The 19,402-nt window shown below is 31.4% G+C and overlaps 5 protein-coding genes across 8 annotated transcripts; 4 read left to right on the forward strand and 1 right to left on the reverse strand.

Moving 5' to 3' along the window:
• Window positions 1-3,486: 3,486 nt before the first annotated feature.
• Window positions 3,487-4,112, forward strand: LOC121120032 (histone-lysine N-methyltransferase SETMAR-like). The gene is made up of 2 exons (XM_040714882.1): window positions 3,487-3,765; window positions 3,864-4,112. The coding sequence occupies exons 1-2, from the start codon at window positions 3,487-3,489 to the stop codon at window positions 4,110-4,112; spliced, it is 528 nt and encodes a 175-aa protein (XP_040570816.1).
• Window positions 4,113-10,170: 6,058 nt separating this feature from the next.
• Window positions 10,171-14,721, forward strand: LOC121119462 (uncharacterized). 4 transcript variants are annotated; one of them, XM_040714123.2, is made up of 5 exons: window positions 10,171-10,435; window positions 10,494-11,353; window positions 11,405-11,755; window positions 11,816-12,119; window positions 13,532-14,721. In XM_040714123.2, exons 1-5 carry the CDS (start codon window positions 10,286-10,288, stop codon window positions 13,565-13,567), a joined length of 1,701 nt encoding a protein of 566 aa, XP_040570057.1. In that variant the 5' UTR covers window positions 10,171-10,285; the 3' UTR covers window positions 13,568-14,721. The 4 variants fall into 4 exon arrangements, with proteins under 4 accessions (XP_040570057.1, XP_071745521.1, XP_040570055.1 ...); XM_071889420.1 differs by having other exon boundaries at window positions 11,627-11,755; XM_040714121.2 differs by lacking the exon at window positions 13,532-14,721 and having other exon boundaries at window positions 11,816-12,868.
• Window positions 14,057-14,721, forward strand: LOC121119470 (histone H2A). Its single transcript, XM_040714138.2, has one exon. It carries the CDS (start codon window positions 14,121-14,123, stop codon window positions 14,493-14,495), a length of 375 nt encoding a protein of 124 aa, XP_040570072.1. The 5' UTR covers window positions 14,057-14,120; the 3' UTR covers window positions 14,496-14,721.
• LOC121119465 (metaxin-2) lies at window positions 14,717-18,900 on the reverse strand. Its single transcript, XM_040714131.2, has 6 exons — window positions 17,961-18,900; window positions 17,724-17,891; window positions 17,557-17,633; window positions 15,638-15,730; window positions 15,062-15,303; window positions 14,717-14,997 (listed from the first exon to the last, which is right to left on the reverse strand). Exons 1-6 carry the CDS (start codon window positions 18,019-18,021, stop codon window positions 14,850-14,852), a joined length of 789 nt encoding a protein of 262 aa, XP_040570065.1. The 5' UTR covers window positions 18,022-18,900; the 3' UTR covers window positions 14,717-14,849.
• LOC121119463 (serine protease 46) lies at window positions 15,894-17,733 on the forward strand. Its single transcript, XM_040714125.1, has 4 exons — window positions 15,894-16,032; window positions 16,094-16,475; window positions 16,537-16,791; window positions 16,854-17,733. Exons 1-4 carry the CDS (start codon window positions 16,009-16,011, stop codon window positions 17,531-17,533), a joined length of 1,341 nt encoding a protein of 446 aa, XP_040570059.1. The 5' UTR covers window positions 15,894-16,008; the 3' UTR covers window positions 17,534-17,733.
• Window positions 18,901-19,402: the final 502 nt, after the last annotated feature.

A 19,402-nucleotide genomic window follows, 5' to 3' on the forward strand; every position in this document is an offset into this window, starting at 1 on the left:
GTGTGGTTAGCTATATGATGTGGCATCTACCGATGTAAACATAAAATTAAAATGAACAAGTGACGTCATTTTTTGGGGAGTTATAAGAAGAAAATTCAATTTTCGACTTAGATAAAGTGCAATAACTCAGTTTTTATCCAACTAATAAAAGTCGTTTTAGTGTCAACGAAATTCTACTTGATATATATTGCAAGAACCTATTTAAAGTCCTTGATTCTGTTAATTTTTATTTCTTTTAACCTACTTATAATAAGCTATGTAACCTCCTTGAAGCTAGCCTTTTAGGGAAGAAATTTCAAAATCCAGAGCTAATCTCAAAAAATTATTTTTTTTTTTGGAAATTTTTTTTAAAATCCACAGCTTTTTACAAAAAAATTTTACTAAAAATTCAAAAATCAAATTTAAACTATAGCATTTTTTGAGAAAAATATGAAAAATTCATAGCTTATTACAAAAAATTAAACTTACTTTTTAGAAAAAAAAATTTTAATATTGAATTTTCTGGAAAAAAAAATAAATAATAAATGTTATATTAAAAAGCAAACTTTCCCTAATTTGGGGAGGCTACAGACCCTGGCCCTCCCCTACAGACGCCCCTGAAGAAAATTATAAAGGGTATCATAAAAAGCAAAGTCTTGTTCCTTGAAAAGATTTCACGTAGCCAATTAATCTACTCAAGCTAACATATGCGTTTCGATACTTGGTTTATTGATTTGGTTTCAGTGATCCTAATGATGATTGAGAGCGGGTGAAAAGAATAAAGATTTTTCAGGCAGGATATTACGTTATAAACAAACCTGTGAGTTTCTTCTGTAATCAATGACCACTTTACCGAAAAAAAATGAATTCATTGCAAGAATTACAATTAATGATTAAGTGATCATTCATTAATGATCGTCTCTGACTCTCTAATTCTTAAAATGTTTTTGTCATTGGACAAGAAACTTGAACTACATAAGGAGCACAAGTCCATCCAAAATCCATAACGAAAAATATTCACACAAGAATTCTAAACATCGACAACGGACAACAATATATATATATTTTGTGTGAGCAAGTTTATAATTAAGTTATGATAAATGAAAAATAATGCAAAAAAATATTAATTGACTTAAGATAAAGCATTAAACGACAATTGTGGCTTGTTTTGAGGCCTTTGTGATGTGGGTAGTGGTTGGCTAAAATTTAAAAAAATTGGGCATTTAAATCACTCATTTTGAAGTAGGTTTTTTTTTTTTGACAATATGTGAAAATATAATGTGTGGCATGAGAGTGTGATTGATTGGAAATGCGTGAATCTAACGTCAATTGCGTGAGACTTATGAGCCCTGAAATATGACGAATAAACAAATAAAAAAATAGAGGTGGATCTGGCTAGAAAATATAGGTCCTCGGGCTAAGTCGAGCTACGAGGTGTCAGGTTTCTGCCCAAAATATGAGAATCTGTACAATAAAAGTATTCCAATATATGTTCATGAGAGATTAATATATTTAAAACATCAGAATGTAATAACTAATTGATGAAGTCTTTGAAAAACAGAAATCAGATATCAAGAATAGACCTTTCTTTAGTTTCCCAAAGCATTTTCAAAAAAATTAAAAAATCATTATATCGTCCAGAAACCTTTTCTCATTACAAGATCATTCAAGTGGAATTTCAATCATGTCCTTAATAACTCTAAATGATAAAGTCAAGTATCACATGACAGAGTTGTTTGCAGGATTCTATACTTCTTCTTTTTTTTTGAGCTTTTTTCCACCTCTATTAAAAAAGGGTTATCTCCAAAAAATATAGATACGAATACTTTTTATAAATTTTATCAGCAGACTAGTTATTACTAATTACCAATAAGGTACCCGGTTTTGCAGGTAATACTTGGGTATCTTTTACATTGATGTTCTAAGAACGACTAAAACCTATCCTTACGTTATAAATACCTACTTGCGCATATTTGGCTTGAGTGTGCATGATTAAAAAAGAGTTATAAAAATGAATGAGGGGGAGTCAAGGATTAATAAAATAGTGATCATTGATTCGTTTTATATACTATAAACTATTTTATTATTTTCATTTTCATTTTATTTTCATCAATTATGATCAAAGATTTAGATAAAGTTTTTTTTTTTTTTTTTTTTTCTTCTCATTTTGTAGGGCTCTTTGCCTCACATACTTAATCTTAGTCTTATTAAAAATGATTGAAAATTAATTTGTACCCATATATAACAAATATTAAGGATTAAATCTTTTATTTTTTAACTTTGGTTTAAAAAATAAGGGATTATACGATTTATTTCTTCATTTCATTGGACTTTCACAAAGTGGATTGAAAACAGTATGGATATGATATCGATACTGTTTTATAAATCATTCATAGAATTGTTTTATAGGATTTTACATAACTTTATACTTATATGTCAATAAAGATTTCATATCAGGTTGTGGGGTGGCAGGAATAGTCCTAATTTTATGGAGGGGGTTATAAGCACTTTCCTTAGCCCCTGTAATTGATTATATAATTAAATAAGGCTCCGTAGAAAGCAAAATTCATCAAAAATACGCCTTTTATACAAAAAAAAATCCTGATAAATGTATTTCACAGAGTTCCTGACTTACACCATTTGTTCACTTTATTTTGTTGTCAGCTGTCGATGTTTCTATTATTTCCCCCTGATTAGTATTCTAAACATTGCAACAGCGCTACTTTGTTAAGAATAAGGGAAATACTTTATAAAAAGATTTAAAAATTGATTATGACTTTCGATGCAGTTTTGAAATTGGAGACAGCGACAGCAGATAATTGAAATTCCAATATTGCAACCTTTTAAGGTTAGAGGGACCTAAACTTTATCGAGATATTCGGACAACTAGCACTTTGGAGGATCATGAAAGTAAAAAGAAAGTCTCATTATGTGAAGGAGGTTGTGAGTTTGTCTCTTATGAAATATTCTGGGGGATGGTAACTCATAGTCGATCTATAGACTAAGAGATGAGTCTGGAGGAAATCACATCTCATTAGGTACAAAACTATAACTTTTTCTTCTATCTACCCTGAACCATTACAGTATAATGATTAGAAGATTAACGTAATATGTATCATGCAGAGCAATATATATATATATGCATCAAATCCATCACATCCGTGAAATTACAATAAACACACAAAAATATAAATATACAGTACAAACTCCAACGATTGTCTAATCCTACGTGGAAACTCATTGGAGCAATTGTGATCAATTGAGTCGAGATCCCTCTTCTCCAACTCCAATATTAGTACATCGGCCAATAAGTCCCAAGTCTAACTACCAGATGGTGCCACTAAAAAAAATTTGAAAGTACAAAAATTTTAAAGGTTACTGTCAAAATTTCATGACGGTTGGTTTATTATTGATCGAGATACAGTAGTTTAAGTGACGCTACTTTTGTGATTCTAAAAAAAGATGAATTCAAATTAATTTTGTGTGTTGATTTATCATTGCTTTTTGATGGGAAGAAACACCGTTCAAGCCCAAGCTTGGCTTGAAAAATGTTATCTGGACTCTGTCACATCGAAAACAACCATCAAACGATGGTTTGCTGATTTTAAAGATGGCCGTATGGACACCATTGATGCTGAACGCCCTGGTCGGCCAAATGATGCAGTTAGTCCAAAAAATCAAACATCGGCTGGAAAGGTCATGGCCTCTGTATTTTGGGATTCGGATGGAATTTTATTCATTGACTACTTGGAACATGGGAAAAAATCAACAGCGAATACTATATCGGTTTGTTGTATCTTATGAAGGCCGAAATTACACAGAAAAGCCCTCATTTGAAGGAGAAAAAGATGCTCTTTCACTAAGACAATCAAACGTGTCACAAGTCAATAAAAACAGCCGCAAAATTGGTCGAATTGGGCTTCAAATTGCTACTACACCCACCGTATTCTCCAGACGTGGCCCCCAGTGGCCACTGGCACTTCGCAGAACTCAAAAAGATGTTCCGTGGAAAGAGATTTGGCTCAGATGAGGAAGTGACTGAAGCATATTTCGAAGATCTCAATAAATCGTTCTACACCTGTGGTATCGAAATGCTTGAGAAACGATGGAATGATTGTATAGTTATAAAATAAAAATTATATTGATGAATAAAAATGAATTTTGAAAAAAAAATATTGTTTTCCTATCTAGGGCCGGAACTTATTGAGCAATGTGTTATTTGTTTCGCTTTGCAAAGTTATTTCCTTATTATCAAATTATCAAAGGTTCCAATAATTGAATTTCAACTATCCACTGTCATTCGATAGCTGAAATTATGAACTTTAATTTAAAAAAGAGCCTTCCCAAAAACGCTCTATATTGTTGTCAATTTAAGATAAGGCCACGACAATATTTCTAGTAAAAAACTCATTTTTGAATTGATATCATAATAAAAGTCAATAAGTATTCGTATGCCCCAGCTAGAAGAGATAGAAACAAAGCAAGAAAAGAAGAAAAAAGATAGAAAAAAAGAGAGAGAAAATGAAAAAGTACAAAAAGAAAAGATATATTATACAATTTGTTATAACATTAAGCCTCATGTCTCAAACTGTATAAATAAATTATTTAAGCTTCATGGACACAAGAGGACTCATTGCATACCCGTAGTGAGTAAGGGATTCCAAAAAACGGACATCCAAGGGAGTCCTCGGAGCAAATGCTTTTTCTTTTCTCTCTCTTTTCTTCTTCTCTGTGTTTGTTTCTATCTCTTCTAACTGGGGCATACGAATACTTATTAACTTTTATAATGAGATCAATTCCAAAATAAGTTTTTTCCTTTAAATATTGTCGTGGCCTTATCTTAAATTGACCACAATATAGAACGTTTTTGAGACCGTTCTTTTTTTAAATTAAAGTTCATAATTTTAGCCATCAAATTCAATACTTTAAGCTTTCTAAATCTATTCGTCTTGAAGCTAAGAGCCTCTGAACAAAAAGCACATATTTTCCACAATAAACAAAGATAACTCGAGTTAAAAGTATGATGCAGACATTTTAGAAATGATTTTAGAATTATTTAACAGTCAGCTTTAAAATATATTATCAAAAGTTATCCTCATCTTCAACACCAAGGGTTTAAAACAGCTTTGAACCTTAAAAATAGACAAAAATAACAAAAAAATGTATGGCCTTCTTCTGAAGGCCACTAGGCTATGAGAGAAAAAATAATGCCATATTGGAATCAAGGGATCTAATTCTATTAGATAGAGCATATGATGTTTTTGTACCATTTTTGTTGTTTGATAGTGTTGTTAGTGTGAAATATTGACATTTGGCTGTAATTTTTTTGTTTTTTTGCAGAATCAGAATCTCCATCTAAGGGTTATTTTTTTCCAATGCTAATGAATAGAAAATTATATGCACGCAGCTGAAATATATAAAGGAGTGTTCAATCAATTTAACTTCAAAAATATTTTCTGGAGGTCGAAGTATGTGCAGCCAGCTGTCATACCCAATTGATGCCAGGAGTTCTAAATTTTTTAAGGACAAATTGCATTGCTAAAGTATTAAGATATTTTGCTTTTTTGACTTTTAAACATATTTGTTTAAAACTTTACAATAAACATTGTCTTTTTGACAAAAAATTTAAATGATTAAGAACATTTTTTTAATGCACTTAGTTAATCTTGCATACGAGCCCTGGATTTTCAGTTACACCATTGGGAATATTTAATACAATGATAATAATCGTCCGATTTAATCTGTACTATCTTTCATATAGTGTCAAATATAGTTAAAAAGTGAGTTGTGATAATATATAGATGATCAGTGCATTAAGGGTTTTCATCAGGAAGATTGAAATATGAGAATCCCCTCTTGTCTTAAAATGTCATAATTGTAACTGGAGGATGAATTGATTATAAAACAGATAACCCATTTGTTTGTGCATCTCTTTTTGATTTATTATAGTGTATACTGTTTAGGTATTATCTAAAGCAATTATCTTGCCTTTCATTTAGAAATGACAATGAGTAATGAAATTGTTTTTAATTCTGTGTGATTGGGAGACAAGTTAGTTAAAGATTATAATCAGCATATAAAAATTGTACATAATTATTATCAAGTATGGAAGGTAATAGTTGAGTGTAGTTTGGGGGGGGGTGGAGAGAGGGAGGGGGGATCCCGAGAATTAGTCTCCATGCCTCCAGTACTTGAACTTTATTCAAGGGCCATTACTAGGATTTTTCTTATGGAGGGAGGTTAAATCCTTTACTTTTTGAATCAGCTTAAAAATGTTATATTGCACTTTCTACAAATTAAAATAAAATAATAATTAATAAATACTTTAAATATTAAAACTATTTACTCATCGTGAATGGATCTCTTCATTGATTCCATGCTGATATCTCATTTCCAAGGGTGGAGATCTCTCTACTCTCTTATGAGGTTTGGTAGTTTTTCTTGTATGAATTTTCATCCCATCGTCTCTCCTGGAATTTGGAATACAAATTCGAACTTCGCTTTAGATGGATGATCAAGTTAAAAGTATCTTCCTTCGATTGCCTCGATTTTCCTTTTGTCCTAACTCTTGGAGAATATAGAAGTCAACTTCTTACTCTACTAATGAGTGAAGAATTATTTGAGCATTACTAACTTTCAAATTAAAAGAAAATCTAAATCAAATTTATCTCTCTTAGAATGATTTAATTATTTAAATTTGTTGTTTTTTATATATTTTAGTTTTATGGTAATTATATCAAATTGTTGTAGTACCTGTTTGTAATTATTTTAACATAGGAATCTTATTATTTTATGTTTCACATCCAGAGTATAGGTGCCGGAAGTGGGGGAAGGGGGCAGCCGCCTCTCCAATCCAAATACTGGGGGGAACGAATTTTTACCCCCAAAAAGCCTCTCTCACACAAAAAATATATATATATAAGCTAAGATTTTTATTATAAATATTATTATTACTTTATTTATTTAGATGAGTTACATACAAAAATATATTTATATGATTAAACATTCTAGTTTAAAATTCATTCTCTAGTCCAAAGTCAAGAACCCTGAAGAATTGCTATATAAGATATTAGTTAATAAAAATTTTCAACAAAAAGTTCTTTTTATAAAATTCGACAGTAAATGAATAAACAAAATAAAGTCAGAAAATAACTAAAAATTTCATAAAAAAGAATGGGTAATAGTTACATAATATTTAAATAAAAGGATAAAACAATAATTATTCAGTAGATCCAGAATTACTTTTAAATTCATTATAATTGTGCATTAAACGACACAAGAATTTTAGGTCGTTATCCGACAATGACTGGTAGTAGTGTAATCTACCCCCAGCATAGTTCTATGAAGACTGATACGTCCTTGGAATCCTAACGGAGAAGGCAAAATATTGGGCTGTAGCTGCGATCAGAATAACTCTGATTTTTTCTACTCTGATAGGCTCCACTACTGCCAACTTCTCTGCAATCATGATTTTACAGCTTTATAAACAAATTCCATGGCTTTTGTTTTTGTTCGTGCCCTTTGAATTTTTATAGAGAGACCAAATAAAATTAAAGCCGTTATAAATTTTTCTCTAATTCCAACAATGTTCCGTGTGATAAAATCTCTCAAAATCTGGAGTGCAGGGAAACTCGCAAACACATGCATAACTAGGTTGAACATTTTACCATAGTCCTTACAGGGAGTATTAAAAAAATAGACAACCCGAGAATATTTGAAATTGTTCGCGCACCAAATTATACCAGTGTGTATACGACGGATGTATAGCTTGCAGAGGCCTAAGTCTAAAAGAAGTAGCATCAATATCAAAATGTTGGAAGGATTTTTTTTTAGATTTTATAGCCTATCAGTACAGAGCATGGATAAGCCCCAATGTTGTGTTTTGCCCACACAATTATGTTCCATGACAGTTCAATTAATTTTATCACTTCAGTCACCAGATGTATCAGTAGGAGAAGGAGTTAAACTTTCCAAAGTGGCTCTTGGACAACTACAGATCATGCGTAGGAATTCAACAATCATTAGACAACGCACAAAAACATGGCTAACAAGAACCAAAACAACCGAGCCAGTCTAGGGCCCCACGGCGCTTTCAGAAAGGTGAACCTACATTTTTAAGGGCCAAAAGGATATGTACAAGTCCGTTTGCTTTGATACATTAACTTTGGAGAGGATCTGAATTAATCTCGACTTGAAGCTCAGCTACGTGTTCTTCAGAATATTAGGGATATCACCGGTAGACATATTCCGGGCCAAAAAATAGCAGTAAAGCACATCATTTACTCGATCTCAGAGTTAAACTTTGTAGACATAGCGCTCTTTCAGTGCACTCAGACACCTCAAATCCTAACTGAGAGGGACAATGGCACAGTCTAAGTTGAATTCATTCTTCATTTTCCATATGTACAAGGATAGTGTAGACTTGATTGACAATGAAGATCTGGTCTATGAGTGACACGTAAAAACGCATTTGCTCTCACAAAGATTAATTATGATAAATATATTATAAAACTGATAATTAAGATATACAGATAGTTACATTATAATTTTCATTCAGTGCTGGTTATAAAATAGCCATATTGTTCGTATTTTGTTAGAGTAGGGATATATTATACAACAACACTTTTATTGTGTACATATTCAATGTAACAAACATTAATAACTTTTTCACGATTTCAGGTATTTATTTTATATAAACTTTGTTCGTGCACGTGTGTATGTGCCCATGTATGTGAATGCATGACTTGTAACTTGTTCTGAGATGAGAGTGTTTGGGCTTACCAAAACATATTTTAAGCCCCTTAGGTCTTTGCCCCCCCCCCTCAATCCAAAACTGCTTCAAGCTTCAAGCGCCTGATTCATTACAATATATAGATGGATATATTTCTACTCAAATAAGGAATCCCCTCTACTCTCGTATGAAGCATAGCTTGGTTGGGTTCTCTTCTCATGATAAAGTTCATCCTATCATCATCCACGTATATATCAGAAAACAAGAATCTCTTGTTGAGGATAAAGTAATTCGGATCTATTCTTTTGTCCTAATTCTTAAAGTACATGGATATATTAAATATTGAAGATCGATTTCAGCAGTGAAAGCATAACTAACATAAAAATTAGTCTATCAATTTACTCATTATTTTTTGTGTGTTATTTTTAATATATTTAAATTTAATGACAATAGATCATATGTAATATTCGTTCTGATATTACTTAATTTCTTACAGTACTAAATATTCACGTATACCACATAAGTCTCTTATTTTATTCAATTAGAGTAGTAGTGTCTGGAAGAGTTTGTATGACTTAACATTGATCAAATCAATATGTTTATTTTATCACTAGATAATAGATGTGACGTTTATCTTTTTGTAAATCATCTTGAGCAACTATATTTTGAGTTAATAGGTAAGAAAAATCTATCATATAAAGACAAAAATATCTCAGATAAACTATAAGCAACACAAAACATAATTTTGAAGAGAGTACAGGTATTTTAATATATATGTATATATTTTCAATATACAATATACACCTTCAAAATTTCAAATTCTGGATCATTTTTATTTGATTTTCTAGAGAATGTTAATATGTTGCTAAAGGAATTACATCAAAACCCTTTATTATCCAATTTAGACGGTCTAAAAAATAAAATTATCAGGTAGTAATAAAATATACATGTTAATTTTGTCAATGTCAAGTCATACCTCGAAATTTAAAATTACTAGAATAATTCCTTCGATATTATTTTTTTAAGTAAATTTAAGCCCTTCACACTCAATCATATTGTGTTCAACAGCCGCAGCTGTCTTGTTCCATAGATATTTTTTACATTGAACTAGTCGCAATACCCAGCATTGCTCGAATTTTGAGGGGTCTAAGAACAGACTTACTTTACTTTATTAATACAGAAGATAACTCCCTACAAATTTAGTTTAACTCTTCGTTTTTCATGAAAACTCTCACACGTAATTGCTTAATACGTAGAAGTTATCTCCTCAATCATGAAAAAATAATGATAACAACTTCAAGAAAGTAAAAAACATTGTTCAGTTGCCAACAACAACAACAAAGCTCGCACTCTAAAAAAAGCTTAGAATTTAAAACCAAATGTACTCCCCTTTTTATTATTATCTAAATAGACGGAACATTAGACTTTGTAATACTTTCACACAACCTTTCTTTTTGTTTATTTATTTATTTTAACGTGAAAATGGGAATGATATTTATTTCAGAATATAGTTAGACTTACTCTTTATTACCATTTATAATTATAATGAATTTGGAGAAGTAACTCAAATTCATCATGTATTCGAGAGTAGTTCGGTTATTTATTCGTAAGAGGGATGGTTTAATTCTGGCGAAAAAGTTTAATAGTTCCTTTAATCAAGTCAATCCCGTCGTTTTTATAGATGGAGTCAATGTTTATCGACCCTCCTTTTCGCAAGGCTTCGAGGTAACTTTTTCTTATCTTATTATATGAACCCCTAAGAAGATCCTTGTTTTTATTCCAGCATATTTCCAAATTTCGAGATCGCAAATCTGTTATAGAATCCCCAATGATTCTTAAAATAGTGCATGAATCAAATTCATTTATTGAGTCCATTCGAAAAGAAGGGATTCGTCCATGGAATTGGTTCGATGTATCTTTAGCAAAACGCTTGACAGTGTATGCGAAGTCTGGTATCTTCCCTTCAGATTCTCTTAATGTGATTTATGATTTAGAATCCTTGAAGAAGGAATTTAGTGAGGTTAATTCAATATTATGCTCTGACTTACGTGAGTTACTTCAGGAATTTAATTTTAGTCCTCCAACCCATTGCTTAACTAATAGAACTGTACTCATTCAGAATGAGTCCTCTAAAATGAACGTTGTGTCCAAAGCACGATCTTTTCCATTCTACAAGCGAATTGTATCTTCAAAATTTAATAATTCAATCCTCTTGATTACGGATTCTCCAAATAATGCAAATGAATTAAGGAACGTTTTGTCCAATTCTTATGAAAATGTACAGTGTAATTCGAACTTTTCTAATAATTCTATCCTCGAAAGAATTGAATTCGATCTATTAAACGCTGGCTACATTATGAAAGCGGATCAAATATCCAGTATTGTGAAACGAATCATTTCTATTAAAACGCCTATTGCATTAGACTTTTGCTTATTTGACGCTAACCATTCGCTATACCCAGAAGTTTCATTAAGAAGAAAGATTGCTTTGAAGATGTGCATACCGGGTTATCCAGAGCTTCGATTTCATTTAAACTCAACTTCCATCGAAAAAGGTGGCTTAGGTGACCTATTTGCCAAATCAGAAGTTGTCAAAATTTTTCAGAATACGGAGAGTCGTCAACCCACCGTCATGGGTTTAAGGTATGATTTGTACAAGTAACTGAACCATCTCGTCACTATTATCCCTTGTAGATTATTAAGAGAGCAGAGTAAAGCTATTCCAAAGGGGATTTTCAATATAAACTTTGCTATTCAAACTCTTAATCATGTATATTATGGAGATTATTTGGAAATACGGAACTCGGGTCCAACAAAATATTATTCTTATTGTAAATCTGTAAAAAACTTTGTAATGCCAATTGATTTCTGTAAAGGAGCCCTACCTCAAATGCTAGCATTGTACTTTTATTTTAGTGGATTGGTTATGAATCGTGAAATGATCAAGTTAATAGAAGAGCGCTCCGACATTGAATTGGAGTTTAGTGGTCAGCTGGAAATTGCATATAAAAGAAAAACTGACTTTTTTCATCGATATTGTTATAGGTATTTTTTATTTATTCTTATAGTTATTATAGTATTTATCTACAAATTCTTTATTTATAGGACTATTCACATTCAGGATCTCCGCTCTAATTCAACACCCACCTCACTTAATGAAAACATAGACGAATGCTTCAAAGAGTTAGAGACTCCGATTGAGAGCAAGCTTTTAAAGTCACCTTTTGGAGTTGTTCGATTGTGCAAAAATGCTGCTACACTCAACGAATCTCCATTTCTCAGTCAGGATCAATTAATAGTAGCTGAACAAAAATATCAACTCAAAATCTCTCCTATTGGAGAGAATGAAAACGTGCACAAGAAGTACACTAAGCGATTCATTCAGTATGGAGAGTTTCTCCCAAAATGGGTAAAATATGCAGAATCTTTTAAACAAAAAAAAGAGGTTATTCGATGAATTTGAAGTTTTAGACGACAAGTTATTTTAAAAATCTTGATTGTGTCCAGAATAATATCTGTATAATATTTTTTCTGCATTTTAGTTTCGATTCTCAGTAAACTTTTATAAAATTATTATTAGATAAGATAAGTTAGATTTACGATTCCATTTGTTTCAACTACATGGTATAAAAGATGCAAATTCTTTTTTCTTTCCTTTTTTTCATTTAATTATTCAGATGGAGTTTCATTGGTTAAGTATAAGTTAACACTATAGTGGTAAAATTATTCCATCTTACATAGGAGTCGTCTTTAAAGTCCATACTTATAGATGAAGAATATTTCCTTCTCTATGAGCCACCGAGTATCTTCGAGTTTAAGAGAAGAATTTCTCTTGAGTACGTTGCTCCATTTTATATTAAATTGTAAGGAATCTTTCGTATAATCATACAATCAATCCTTTTTGGATTAAAATTGAAACAAATAAGAATACTTTTTTTTATTAATATTAATTGTTTTACAAATTGAAGTAATTTCTAACTAAAGAAATAAATTCAAGGAAATTTTACTAGTTGTTAAAATCAAGTATCGTAAATAGATCAATCTGAAATAAGTATAATATAAAATTGCTTCTGAAGCTTCGTTCCGAAACTAGCAAATTCTCAATAGATCCACTACTATTAAAATAAAATATTCCTTAAATGTTGAAAACATACATTATATCTCGTCATTTGAATTTCTTTTCTTGAAAGTCAAAGGTATCAAGTTCAAATCAAGTCATAAGTTCTTCCTCTATGTTTATCGTCAGTTGTAGGATGTATTCCGAAAAATAAGTTAATGAAGTTACTCTTCACCAATTCCAGCGTCAGAACCAATATATTTCGTGTCGTACGAACATAATTAAGCATTGGCAAGGGGGGGTTTTAGCAAATGATTTATCTAAATTGCTAGCAAGTGGGATATATAATTCTCCATAGGAAGATTGATAAAGTAACAACACAAGGGTTAGATTAAGTGAACCCACACCAACAATACTATAGCCAATCAATCCTAATAAAGTATCTTTAACTCAGATTTCGTAATCTTAAATAAGTCGAAATAGAGGGTAGACAATTAGAGATGCTATTATGTGCTATTTCTCCCGAAAATGATTAAAATATGCATCAGTTATTGTGTTAAAAGTAGTCATATGATGAAGTAAATATGCTTAATTCAAAGAATGTATTTGACGATTTATCAATATCTCGAGCAGTTTAACAATTTGTTATACCAAAATTTCTATATTTAGGCAAAATATGAATGTAACTCATTAATTGAATTTTATGTTTTTCACATCTATTATATACAGTATAAACAGGGTGTAATTTCATATTTTATTTTCAGGAAGGACTGATCTCATCATATTCCTGGACTTTTTAATAGTAAACTAAAATTCTGGGTCTTTGCAGGACAAATAGTTGAAGATCAACTAATAATAAAAGTAAAATTGGAAGTTAAGAGAGACCAAAATAGGTTCCCTTCATTCATGATGTCCCAGTTACAATAAACGACATCATTCTTTAGAATTAATCTTGGTATCAATTAACTCTTTATCATTTAATGTCACTATCACTTTTATAAATCATAATTTAATGACTTGAGAAAAAGCCTAAGATTCCATATCCAATAACGTATTAGGCATATCGATATTTATGGTTTAGGATTCTAAACCATAATTAAAGTACCTTAATGATTCAAGAAATGTACTACAAAATATATTATAAACAGAAATTGAGTTTTTTAAGAAACATTATTTCCTTGCTTCCTATTGGTGGAAATTGAATCCACTTTATTTATACAGATGTGTGCTCCTTTTTTTGTTAACGCACACTCTCAATCCTCTTTTTTGAGTATAAATTCATTCGTAGCTCTCTTCTAGATAATCATTTATCTTTATAGTTGAGGATACACATTAAAGTTTCGAATATTAAATATGTCTGGTCGTGGTAAAGGAGGCAAAGTTAAGGGGAAGGCAAAGTCTCGTTCCAGCCGTGCTGGTCTTCAATTCCCTGTTGGTCGTATCCATCGTCTTTTGAGAAAGGGAAATTATGCTGAGCGTGTGGGCGCCGGCGCTCCCGTCTACTTGGCTGCTGTCATGGAATACCTCGCCGCTGAAGTCCTTGAACTGGCAGGCAATGCTGCCCGTGACAACAAGAAGACTCGTATCATCCCTCGTCATCTTCAATTGGCGATTCGTAATGACGAAGAGCTGAACAAATTATTGGCTGGTGTGACCATTGCTCAAGGTGGAGTCCTTCCTAACATCCAAGCTGTTCTCTTACCCAAGAAGACCGAGAAGTCTTCTTAAACTTGTAATTAATCAATTACACTGATCCAGTCCTAATGAGGCCACCTCTTATTCTCCGAGAGACATTAATTAGCTTCAATTGTCTCGATTTACTGTATTAGTACAGTATAAACTATAAACCTATCTTACATTATGTTAAATCATAAAGCTAATTGAAATTAAATTTCTATGATACAATTGCTCAATCATTGTAAAGTCACATACCAATAAAATAGTAAAAAGATAATTATTAATGTATTTTCTTAACATGACTAAAATATAAACTAAGCATCCTCAAATTGAACAAAGTATCTAGGATAATTAATAAACATCTGTGATTAAGGCATCATGAGATAAATCCTCCAGTAATGGACTCTATCCATAATAATGCCTATCAATCCTACTACATAGGTCCTCAAGGTTAGGATACTTTCTAACAATAGCAGAGAGTCCATCGCACGGTAGTTTAGTCGTAACAATAGTGAAAAGGTGTCCAAAAACGATGGCATCCAACTCAGTCGGACTGTAACATGATCAATAAATAGCAAGAAATTAGATATACGTACGTTATTACAAAATAAACGTACTTGTCTCCAAAAAAGAACAGTCCATCTCCAAGTCTGGAACTAAGAGATTTGCAGCAAGAATCCACTTCCTCATAGACGTCCTGTATGGTCTTGTTTCCATATCCATAGACTTTGAGTTTCTTAAGGACTTCTCTTCGCTTTAGCCAAGTGAGGATGGTGTTGAGAGGCCACGGATGAGCACAACCATATCTCCATTTTGTCACTTCATTGAAATTTAGTTCATCAGCCCATGTGATGAAGTTCTAGGGATAAAATGTATTGACGGAAGTAAATAAAGAAATGCTCTCTTGGGGAGAGTGCTACAAGTATATAACAATTAGTCTCTTAATGGCAATATATAAACAAGAGTAGTACAAGTCATATATACATATGTAAATCAAACCTTTTTTGTAAAATGAGTATTGTAATATATATATATATATTAAAGAATCCCATTAAAATGTTAATTGCTAAACGAATTACTTATTCATGAATGTAGCTCTCAAGGTGAAAACATTAAAAGACACCGACATCGTTTATAATAAGCAAAATGTATACCCTAGAATAATAAAAGTACTAATAAATGTCACTGCTTACTTCTGCGTTACCCAAAACATTTTCCACAAGTGTCATATACGCCTTCATATCCGCCTTTTGATCCATGTCCAAATGTTTGCACAATGAGATCCCCTAATAATATAAATTAAATGCAATTAATATATATTTTATGTCAAACCGTTTATAACACTACTTATAAATTTAATGTTACATTAGTAATACATGTTCGTCATCTAGCCCGTGTATAATTTGAAATATGATTTAAAGAAACTAAAGTTATAACTAAAAAAATATTTTTATAGTTATTATTTTTGAAAAAGTATGCAAATAAATTTGCACGTATAAAAACGAAATGTTTCATTTCGAAGAGAAAGAGTCACTGTGAAGCATTATATTACCAAAATAAAATAATGTTGAGTTTTTCCATTCCCATAGTAAGCAACACACTGAAATTGAACATGCTATAAAATTAATCATTATTTGTATACTTCATAGTTCATATTAATTTCCCTCTCCACTATAAAAACTGAGCCTGTACTCAACCCAGAAGCCAAAACAATTCAAGATAATGAAGAGGTTAGACAACAAGCTGCGAATATTTGTTCTTGTGGTCTGAAAATAATAATGAATGGAACGGATAGTTTCTTCTTAAAGTCTCCCAACTACACAAATAATCCGTGTTTATGGGAATTCCATGTCCTTCCTGGGGTCTCTGTGGAAATTAATTGTTTTATTCATGGAATAAAAGGAGTTCAAATGAGTCCTTCAAAATGCATGCCTAAAGGAGATAGCTTTTCGATAAGTGTACATGGAAAAACAGAGGCGCATTGCAATCCATTTCATCATTTTTCTAAATATTTTGAGGGTTCTCCCAAGGGTAAAGAGTTATCATTCTATAATGTAAGTTCCCCTAACACTAGGTTTTTTTTCTTCTTCAGATAAGGGATATACGATTTTCATGGATTTTAAACGTCATGAAGTCATCGAAATGGAAGGACAAAGCTTTGAATGCTCTATCAATGGAAATTTAATAAATCAAAAGAAATCAAAACTGATGAGGGGCTTAAATCGCTTTAAAGAAGATCTGAGCCAAAATAAATGTGGACAGATGAAAGTTCCACTTACACGAATGACAAATGGAGAGATAATTTCACCAGAGAAATATCCATGGATTGTTCCCCTGAGCATTGAAGGTAATCACTGAACTAGTAACTAATGTATATACAGATATAAAATATCATATTATCTTAATTAGGTGATAAATTGTGCGGAGGTACAATCCTAGGAGATCACTGGATCCTAACATCTGCCCATTGCGTTGCTAAAGCCCATTGGGCAAAAGTCTATTTTGGTGTTCGTGAGTATGGATTCTACGAAGAAACCCAAATTTCACAAGAATTTATCATTCACCCCGAATATGACTTCCCTCATCATGACCTCGCTCTCATCAAGCTCCCAAAGAGAATAGTATATACTCCTTTTGTGCAACCTGTATGTCTCCCTACAAAAGAATCATTGGATAAAAACTACAAGGGTTTTGGATGGAGTACTATATCTGATGATGAGACAGGAGCTTCAAGATATTTGAGAGGAACCATCCTTAAAGAAATTGAAGTAGAGGATTGTCGAAATAAATATAGAAATCCTCAAATAAGCCATAATATCATTTGCATACAATCCCCCAACACATGTCTCGAAGAACAAAATGAGGATTCAGAAACAGATTTTTCTGTATCCATTTTAGGGCAAATATATGAAAATAGATTTATAATATATGGAATAGCTTCTTTTTCATCCAATACTTGTAATGAGAGCTATCCAATAGGATTTACACGATTGTTCCCCCATACCAAATGGATAATGAAACAACTGAATCATCCGACTACATCCGTGCAGTTACTTCCCACATTTGACGTTTTAGATCACGGATTTTAAGAGTTTAACTATTATATTTTTACCTTGGAATTGGCGTGTGCAATGATGGGAGATATTTCCGCGATGACAAACTTTCCAGCCTTGATGAAAGGCACTTTACCTGAAGACAATTAAATGATGTATTAATGTAGTAACTAATTTATATTTTAAAGTATATTTAATATTTATGTATGATAAAATAAATTATTACCAGAAGGGGACATTTCTGCGGCATTGGACATCATTACAACTGTGTATTCCAGATCACACATTCTGAGGAAAGTTTGAACACTCAGGACGGAGGAATTGTCTGCTAAAAGAATTTGAACATCTTCGTAGGGTTGGTAAAGTCGCACCTCATTAGGCCAAGGCTCAGAAGCTAATTGCAAAAATTAGACAAAAGTCATTTAATAAGTAATAATATTATTCTGATCAATATAAAACTTACATCCAATTTCCATACGGATTGTCTCTGTATATGTCTTTTTCGAGATACGTGAAGACGACATTTTTGTATATCAACAATACCCAAAGTGAGGGGAATTTATTTTATTTATTATGAAAAAAATGTATTGTGACCAATGAGGACCAAGTAGGGTTCTCATCTGACGGTTTTTTATCTTATCATTATCTAGCAATTATCACTTTAAATCATTGAATTTTGGAGTGATCAAATGACTTTTATAACTATGTGAATCCACTTATAACAATCATTAAAAGATATTCTATACTATGATTAGTTATTTCATAGCCTATAAATTATAAATATATTGTCATTGATTTTGATCATGCTGCTAATTTTACAAGCTCCACCCATAATTTCCTTCTGGAAATATTTTATTTATTTTCCCATCATGAAAGAACGTAGAAATTTACAACGAAACCTATTAATGGTCTTGGATATCGGTAATATTTTTTTCAAATTAAAATAAAAAGTTGGGAAATAAGATAAATATAAATTTAATAGATGTAGAAATGTTAGCTTTTAATATAATACCAATTTGAACCTTATGAACACATTTCATATTTAAAAAGTCATGTTGTTTAATAATACTTAAAAGTGATAATACTAATTAGTAATGTCTATAATATTATCCAAATTTTATATCACTATGTCTTCCTCAAATCATAATTTAATAAGGCCCTTAATATTATAAATCTTTTTCACTGGCGCCCTAAATTGAAGGAGACACCATCTTGGGGTCTCATAGTTGATATTTTTTCTACATAATATGAACAAATTGACAAAAAAAAATCTTGATTAAACGCCACACTTGATGCCAATGATAAACTCTGATATTTGAATTAAATACATGTAACATGCTGAAAGTACCTATGAAAAGTCTAAATTTTGCACTTTTTTTCATCGAAAAGTATCTTATTTTTGTATTGTAATAGTCAATTTATTGTCTACACTATGGAAATAAGGTTGCATAACGATATAATAACATATATTAGAGTCTGATAGATAATAAAACTATACATGAAGTGATATATGTTTGATAGACAGTAACGTTGATGTCGTTTATTTGTTGGTCCCATTTTAACATCGAATAGTTAACTATTTTTCTTAATATTAATGAAATAAGGCTATTTATTCTTACAAAACTTGATTATTTAGGCCCCTAAAATAACCCACATCAAAATTGCTGCCGTCACAGGAAAATGTTCTCTATAGGTATATATTAATAAAGGAAAGTGTATCTGTATGTAAGTCTGAATGTCTGTATGCGTGGAAAAACAGTCACAGGATACACTGTACATAGTACTCCCTGATGTATATCATATACCTATACAGTACAAAGAAAAAAAGAGGGTATAATATAGCTCTGTATAAAATGAATTAAATCTCACAGGTGTTTACTCATATTAAAAAAAGAAAAAAATGAT

The sequence above is a fragment of the Lepeophtheirus salmonis genome, chromosome 6, assembly GCF_016086655.4.
Source record: "Lepeophtheirus salmonis chromosome 6, UVic_Lsal_1.4, whole genome shotgun sequence".
Lineage (NCBI taxonomy): Eukaryota > Metazoa > Arthropoda > Copepoda > Siphonostomatoida > Caligidae > Lepeophtheirus > Lepeophtheirus salmonis.